General features: G+C 37.5%; 2 protein-coding genes and 1 pseudogene across 3 annotated transcripts; 1 reads left to right on the top strand and 2 right to left on the bottom strand.

The window, feature by feature from the left end:
• The first annotated feature begins 2,582 nt into the window (after positions 1-2,582).
• On the top strand, positions 2,583-4,389 carry LOC105555895. 2 transcript variants are annotated; one of them, XM_012002939.1, is made up of 3 exons: positions 2,583-3,055; positions 3,130-3,483; positions 3,564-4,389. In XM_012002939.1, exons 2-3 carry the CDS (start codon positions 3,357-3,359, stop codon positions 4,187-4,189), a joined length of 753 nt encoding a protein of 250 aa, XP_011858329.1. In that variant the 5' UTR covers positions 2,583-3,055; positions 3,130-3,356; the 3' UTR covers positions 4,190-4,389. The 2 variants fall into 2 exon arrangements, with proteins under 2 accessions (XP_011858329.1, XP_011858328.1); XM_012002938.1 differs by having other exon boundaries at positions 2,583-3,483.
• A 344-nt stretch (positions 4,390-4,733) lies between these two features.
• LOC105555896 (ras guanine nucleotide exchange factor Y-like) lies at positions 4,734-5,650 on the bottom strand. The gene is given in 3 exon segments (XM_012002940.1): positions 4,734-5,161; positions 5,259-5,497; positions 5,577-5,650. Coding segments are annotated over 3 exon segments (741 nt in total).
• On the bottom strand, positions 5,478-6,069 carry LOC105555894 (annotated as a pseudogene).
• Between the last annotated feature and the right edge of the window lie 2,130 nt (positions 6,070-8,199).

Below are 8,199 nucleotides of genomic sequence, written 5' to 3'. Positions count from 1 at the left end.
CTGTATACATATATACTTTCTATTTCATTTATTCTTTCTTAAAACGTGATTTAAAAAATTTTGGTACCTGCTTAATTTTGTATTTTTTTAAACTCAATATTTTACTGCAAGTTATATAGCATTTTGTGTTATTCTTAATTCTATGATAAATATTAGCTTTTATTTTTAACAAAAACCAATACAGATGTACATTAAGCTCTGCATTTGGTTTTTGTTCATTTTTCTTGTAAGCATAATACAATAAGTATATATAATATCGCATTATTGCGAGTGTGCAATGTTTTGTTAAAATTTTAATGTGATTAAGTTTTTTGTAAGGAATTTTTTGTAAGAAAAAAATATATATGATATAAAAAAGACTTCAGTAACATAAATATTTAATAACTCCTTTTTTTTAATGATTTTGCAACAAGTATCACGAATTTCAACAAGTTTAAATTAAGACAGCACTTATTTAATCATCAAAGGATAATTAAAACTAATGAGTAAAATAAATAATTTGAATACATTTCCAAAATTCTTTATGAAAAAAAAATTAGACTTAATTAGTAACTTTCGAATAATAAAATCTAGGATAACTAAATTCCTTTTATATGAAGAAAAATGCGAGAAAAATTAAAGAGAGAATGGGAAAAAAAGGAAAATTTTTAAAGAGAAGGAAAATTTTAAACTATTCAAGTGGAAACTTGTTACGTATTTGAAATGTACAAGTAACTTAAAATCTTATATGTGAAACATACATGTTATATCGCTATATTAGCAAGATTACATATCATAAATATAACATTTAAAGTATTCTGTTACATATATTAAATATATCAGAGACATACTTTTGTTGCTGACATTCTGTAGTACAGGTAACATACATGTATGTTACTTGTTACATAACTCGTTACCTCGTGATACTTGCTATTATGTATTTTATACATATATGTTACATTACTGTGTTTGCTGGGTATGGTATTTCGTTATTACATTAGAAATTGAAACGTTTATTAGCACCTCTAAGATTAATTAAAAAGGAGCAAACACGTTTTAAAAGATTAGAAAGCTTGGATACACTACCGTACTGGTGAGCATGTAACGAGCACATATTTATTGTTTCACTTTTAATCAGTGCATAATGAACACGTCATTTTTTAAGAATTAGCAAAAATATGACTATAAAACATATATTTTGTCAAAAGTTATCAAAACATACTAGATTTTATTGCCGGTCCTGCTTTTGACATTACATCGCGGAAATCGAATATCGTACGTGACAATGATAAATTTGACGATTTAATCCACATGTTATTTCAAAAACAGACAAATTTTTATGACTTACCAAAATAGCTATAATAAATACTTTCCGTGTCACCCAAGACACACAATCACGAGACACGGTATAATAAATACTTTCCGTGTCACCCAAGACACACAATCCTACGACAAAATTGAAACGGTCACGCATGAAATGATAACACAATACATGCAATCTATGATGACTTACCACAATACCTATTTCAATTTCCGTGTCACAAAATATCGCAACGAAATCGAAACGGCCACCCATGAAATGGAAACACAAACCATAACCAATTTTTACATTGACAACGATTGACAACGACCACTGATTACAGCTGTCATGAAAGATCACAATCGATTATGCACCACCAACATTATCGACCTTGTTAATCCCTAGAGATAATGTAGTTTTATCGACCATGTAAATCTCTACATAATTACACAGTTGGTGTCGCTACATACGTGATTCATTATATATTCTTACGACATTGAACAATTAAAAAGTAATGTCTTAAAGGATTTACAGTTTCTTGAACGTTATTTCTACTATAGTAGTAGATATCAAGAGACACGTACATTTATTGACCAATCACAGTCTGAAGTGACGAGAATAATTGCTTGTGATTGGTCAATTTCTTACGACTTAAAGTTACTACACCTATCATAGACCCGGGCTAAAAGCTGTACGCTCATTGGACATCGCACGGCGCGCGAGTCTCACGTGGTGCGTCGCGTCGCGTGTGGCACTGTATCTTATGTTACCTCGGGACAAAAGACGAAATGGTCAAACAGAGATGGACCTTGAGATGAACGACACGTAAGTACAACAAATATATATTTTTCTAATGCATGACGGTTAATGACTGCCAATTGCGATTCAATGCGAAAAATATTACCTCAGCCAGGGTGTGAACCATTTTTCGCAATGAATATCTTTAATTAGAATTTTCCAGCCATTGGTCGTCATGCAATTTTTCTACGTTGTTAAATCAATGGCATTAAATAAAAATAATTATTTATATTCTTTCCGATTCCAGAAACCTCGACCGTGTATTGTTAAATGCGGTAGAGGACGTGGAGATGCTGAATTTACAACAACAAGGTGTAAATTCAGCATCTCCACAGCAACTCCTGCCGCCGCCGCCGCCGCCTCCGCTACCGCCGACAAAGACGGCGAATCTGCAGCCGCCGCCGCCGCCGCCGCCGCCGCCGACGTCGCCGCAGCCGCCGACGACAACGGCGACGACGCTGCAGCCGCTTCCGCAGCAGCCACCGCTAAAGGTCGGACTACAATAAGGTTGTAGCGCAGTAGCAGTAGTGAGTAAGTTTTAAGATCGCAAGCCGTAACACGATTCCTACGGCTAGGCTCATCTACAATCAATTGAGAACGGCGCTGTTATGCTTTCGAGTTTAGGTTTAGGTTAAGAAAGAGGAATGAGATGGCTGTGAGAAAAGCCTACCTGTGGTCGCTGTATCTTGCAAATTGGAATAATTTGCTACTGCTGGAATATGTCTGGCTGAAAAGGAAGGGAAGGTTGAATCGTCGCCGGTGGTGGGTACGGCCGGTAAATCGTGTGAGAGACGCCCAAGGTTTCTACTCTAACCTCGTCAGGGAACTACTTGAAACTGATCACGAAGAATTTTTTACGTTGTTCCGAATGTCGCCTGAACAGTTTCGTATTTTGGTTGAGCTCCTTCATCCTCGTCTTAAAAAGCGAAGTAAACGCACACCACTACCAACAGACCTTCGTGTTGCCGTCACATTGCTGTGAGTTGTTTTGTACAGTTTTCTGCTTGATTCTGTTTAATATATTTTAATGTCATCTGTGATAAACTTTGTAGGTATATAGCTCAAGGAGACACAGCCAAACTGAAACACGTGGAATTTAGAATTGGGACATCCACGGTGTACAAAATAATACACGAAACTTGCAGAGAGATTTGGAACGTATAATACTTCAGCCTCTTGTTTTGAAAAATCCCAGCAAGGAAGACTGGAAGACCATCAGTAATGGCTTCATGATATCCTGGCAGTTTCCCAATTGCTTAGGGCCATTGATGGCAGACATATGAGGGTTCAAGCACCCTCGAATTCGGACTCGAATTACTTCAATTACAAGCAGTTCTTCAGCATGGTTATGATGGCAGCGTGTGATGCACAGTACAAGTTTACATGGGTGGATGTCGGACAATTTGGTAAGTGTTAATCTTCACTGCATTTTCTGTAGCTATAGAATGATATTGCCAAGTGGAATGTTTTAGTTTTCTTTTTTTAGGTTCCATAAGTGATGGCGGGGTATGGGCCAACACTGATTTTGTAGAGGATTTATCATCCGGAGATGTGCCCTTGCCTGATCCCAGCCCACTTCCAGGAAGCGAAATGCCCTTCCCCTATGTGTTTGTGGGAGATGAAGCATTTCCACTCACAACTTACATGATGCGGCCGTATCCAAGGAAAACGTTAACAGATGAAAAAAGAATTTTCAATTACCGTTTGTCCCGAGCACGGCGGGTAATTGAAAACGCTTTCGGAATTTTGACTGCACGGTGGAAGATCCTACAAAGACCACTCTGCATGTCACCTACCAACTGCGAAAATATCTTCAGAGCCCTTCCCTGCCTTCATAATTTTATTATGATGGCTGAAGAAGAAAGAAATTGGAATGACAGAGAATACTGCCCCAGAAACATAATTGATGTGGAAACAGAGGATGGGACTATCACAGATGGGGAATGGAGGAATTACTGCATTTCGTACTTCGCTAGGCTTGGCCGAGTCGGGGCTAATCGAGCTGGAGATATTGCCAATGGTATGAGAAATTATCTACGAGATTACTTTGTGTCATCGATGCCATCACTGCGCGACACTTCAATCACTCAGCTCATTATTACTCATACATAGTACGCTGTATTTACAAGTACACTCACTCTTTGACACACTAACACACACACATTAAACTCTTTGAGCGTGTGTGATGCTTCATTTTACCACAGTGCATCGAAACTACTTGGACACGTTGCCTTCTTCCATACTATTATTGTCTTCTGGTCTCGCCACGTACAAACTGGGGTCTATCACCTTTGGGATAGGTTTAATTTCTGTTCCAATTGGAGAGGAACAAGCACCTTGGCAATACATCTGTGCCTTCAGGGGAAAAGACATCAACTTTCCGGAATAATCTAAGAATAAAAAATTTTTTGTAAATTAAAATAAAAAATATTAAAACATTTAAAATATTAAAAACTTTTATTTCTCTGCACTTGTTATTTCATATTTAGTTCAAAACAAAAACCTTTCAATACAGCAATAATTAGGGATAAACACATTTTCATATTTTTATAAGTAACACAATATCAAAATAATACAGACATAAGCAACATAACGTAATCAAATAATATTTCCAATATCATTAATTATAATAATTATGTCAAAAACTTAATTAAAATCATTGTTTGGCATACTTTTCAGTTATAATTTTTAATATTTCCATCATACATTCAAGGTGCCTCTCTCGGGGCACAGATTGTAAAGCAAAGGAAACAGCACTCATAATTGGACTAATATTACTAAGATTAGCAACATTATCTGAGGTAGCTATACTTATATCCTTGTCGAGTTTAGCTGTCATAGAGGACAAAACACTTGTTTGGTTCAGAATTGCCTGAGCCAAAGCATCATCTTCTTTCTTCTTCTTTACATTAAAATTGTCAGGCGGGGGAACAGTGCGTTTTCCTTTCAATTTTGCTGTTTTTATGGTCTATATAATAGATTCAGACGCCGAGCTCACATCTGAAGAAACTGAAACTCCTTCTTCTGTACTTGCAAGTGACTGCCCAGCTGAGTTCTGACTATTAGAAGCATCAGATTCAACATCTGCGAAAAAAATTACACGTCATGTAATTGATGTTAATTCCATTTCACAGTATTACGAAAAAATTGTTTGTACTTTCAAGAAACAAATAATTATTACTGCTCCACATACTAGACGGCGACAGCGACTCTGAAGTTTGAGGTGACAAAATTGACCTAATTGCAGGTGGCGAAGGGGAGGGGGAGGGTCGGGCTGGAGTTGACCTGAATACAGGTGGCGACGGTGAGGGAGAGGGTCGGGCAAACACAGGTGAAGCTCTGTCAGCTTCAAAATTGGGCCTCACAACTGTAGCCGTCTGACTTTTTGGCAAAGCATTCGTACTGTAGCTACTTGACGTTCTGGAAAATAGATCAAAACATAATATGACCCAGTTTGTCCAAATATATCTGTACTATACACATAAAATAAAACACATACTTGCGTGCAACAATATGGTCTGCCAGAAACATACATTCCTCATACAATGGCCATGTGGGTACATATGGTGCCATCGCTCCTTGTCCTGACTTCCCCTTTAGTGACACTAGTACTTTTCGCCTTTCTCTGCCGAAGCGTTGGCGAATATTATAAAACAATTTATAAGCCTCTGGTCCTAAAAATCAAACAAATATGAATCTGCAGGACAACGTAAACTAATCTAATCTAACCTAATCTAACTTCATATGTCACAAAAATACATTTTGCGATTTTTAGCCTACCTGATTGGGGGTTTTTGAGACTCGATCCTACTGTCTGCCACGCTAAATCCTTATCAAACCCTTTGCCACAATACTCTTTTGTTGTTTTGGAGTACAGAGCCGGATTATTTTTTACTAACAAAATCAGCTCACGCTGATCTAATAGATTTTCGTCGACCTCGTCGTCGACCTCCATATAAAAATTATAACCTTGAACGCCGGCTTCCTCTTTGTTCGACATGTTTCGATCACCATTCGTCGTTTTCGTCTCGCTGTCATAGACGTATTTCAATATGGCTACTGTGCTTGACTGCTCGCTATTCGCTGTAGATCGTAGGTCGTACGCCGTGAGAAATGGATTTGGTTCATTTCGCTTACAACTACTGTTACGACCTACTACACCGGAAGTCGGTCTCTTACGATTCACTGCTACTGCGCTAAAACCTGCTTACAACCTTATTGTAGATCGACCTTAACGCTGCCGCCGCCGCCGCAGCAGCCGCCGCCGCCGACATCGTCGCGAGAAGTATTCTCAAAACGTAAGTATAATAATCAATATGAGTATAATTTATTTATTTTGTTTTATATACAGGCTCATATAATACAGTTAATTTTATATTTTTCAGCTCGATGGCAGAAAGGCGGAAGGGGCAGAGGGGAAGGCCGAGGATGGGGACGCGGACGCGAACACGGACGCGGCCAAGGTCATCCAGGCTACTGGACGGGAAATATCAACTTTTATTGTTAAATAATTGTATTGGATAAAATAAAAAAAATGTAATAAATGAAAATTACACTGATTTCGACCCGCTCAAGGTGAGCTAACCCCTTGGCTTGTGTCCACGATGCTAGAACTTGGTCCAAGTTCTAGTTCCAGGAAACGTGTAGCCAATCAACTTGCAGCTTTTATGGAATAGCTGTACGTTGATTGGCTACAGATTTCTCGAAACTAGAACTTGGACCAAGTTCTAGCATCGTGAACATTGGCCTTTAAGAGGATGCTGGAGTGATTCTGCACTTTTTGCACTTAAAACTGTCTGTTTCGCGGAAACATTTGTGTAATATACAAATTAAATGGCTCACGTGTACAGACCGAAAGCAGCTTGTTGCTATTCCGGCTAAATTAAAGAACAATATGGCATCACTGAAACTAAGTTTGTAACTAAAAAAAATCAATAGTGAGCAACACATACCACAGGTACTGTATGTGTGTGTTGCTCGCTATTATTTCTTATTAGACTTACAAACTTAGTTTCAATGATGCCATATTGTTCTTTCATTTGGCCAGAATAGCGAGCTACTTTCGATCTGTATACGTAAGCCATTTAATTTGTATATTACACAAATGTTTCCGCGAACTGACAGTTTTTAAGTTAGAAAGGTGCAAAAGTGCAGAATCACTCCAGCATCCCCTTAAGAAAAAGAACCGATTTTCATTGGACCGCTAATGCCGCCGCCGCCGCCATCGTCGTTGGAGGTAGTACGATATAAATAAATACATAATTGAATGTTTTTTCTGTTGGAAATATTTTGCAGCGTAAAATTTACAATCTACTACATCTAATTTACAGGCCCATTTGCGAGTATGTATTCTTAACATTTTAGTTAAATCGTCGTCGATCTCACGATCCTCAAAGCCTAACCGTGTGTAAAGTCCTTCTATTAATAATGTTAACCATTTCTAAAAATGTTTTATGAATATTAATTTTTTTCTGTAGAAATACTTATAAAATTTCTTATAAGAATAAATTTAAAGGAAACTAAATAATGACTGAAAATGTTAAAGCAGATTTGCAGCAAAATAGAATTTGATTTAAATATAATAAAGATGTACAACTGAAAAAGTTAATTTAAGTAGAAATATGAACCTTGAGAGCAATATTAATAAATGTAAAATTTTGAAATGATAAAACTATTTATATAATTCTACTTTAGATATTAATTATAACACAAAAAGGTTCAGAAGAATTTTAGTAATTATACATATGTGTACTTTAGGACATGGTGATGGTAAGATTCGAGAACGTAAGGGATAAGATTCAGGTAATGAAAGGGAAGAGAAATCTGAGGGAGAGGAACGAGTGGATAAAGGATGATCTCACGGAAAAAGAAAGAAGAATAGAATGGTTAATAAGGGAGGAAGCGGAGGTGAAGAGAAGGGAAGGGTTAAAGGTGAGGGTGGGGTATATGAAGTTGTGGATAGAGGGAAAGTTATGGAGATGGGATGAAGAGAAAGATGAGTTGAAAATGGAGCAGGGAATAGGAGAGGAGGGAGGAAGGAAGGAAAAGGGTTTTTAAAAGGAGAAAGGTGGGGGGAGAAGGGAGATAGGAGAGGGAAGAGGAGGAGGGAAAAGAAGGAGGGA

Source organism: Vollenhovia emeryi, unplaced genomic scaffold (genome assembly GCF_000949405.1).
Source record: "Vollenhovia emeryi isolate VEMERY1.0 unplaced genomic scaffold, V.emery_V1.0 DF940566.1, whole genome shotgun sequence".
Taxonomy (NCBI): Eukaryota; Metazoa; Arthropoda; class Insecta; order Hymenoptera; family Formicidae; genus Vollenhovia; species Vollenhovia emeryi.
This window is presented reverse-complemented; position numbering and strand designations above follow the sequence as displayed.

Excerpts from the sequence above, each read along its gene's own strand:
- LOC105555895 (XM_012002939.1), top strand. The coding sequence starts at position 3,357 with ATGAGGGTTCAAGCACCCTCGAATTCGGACTCGAATTACTTCAATTAC. Across the intron at positions 3,484-3,563 it reads GGTGGATGTCGGACAATTTG|GTTCCATAAGTGATGGCGGG; the intron begins GTAAGTGTTAAT and ends TTCTTTTTTTAG.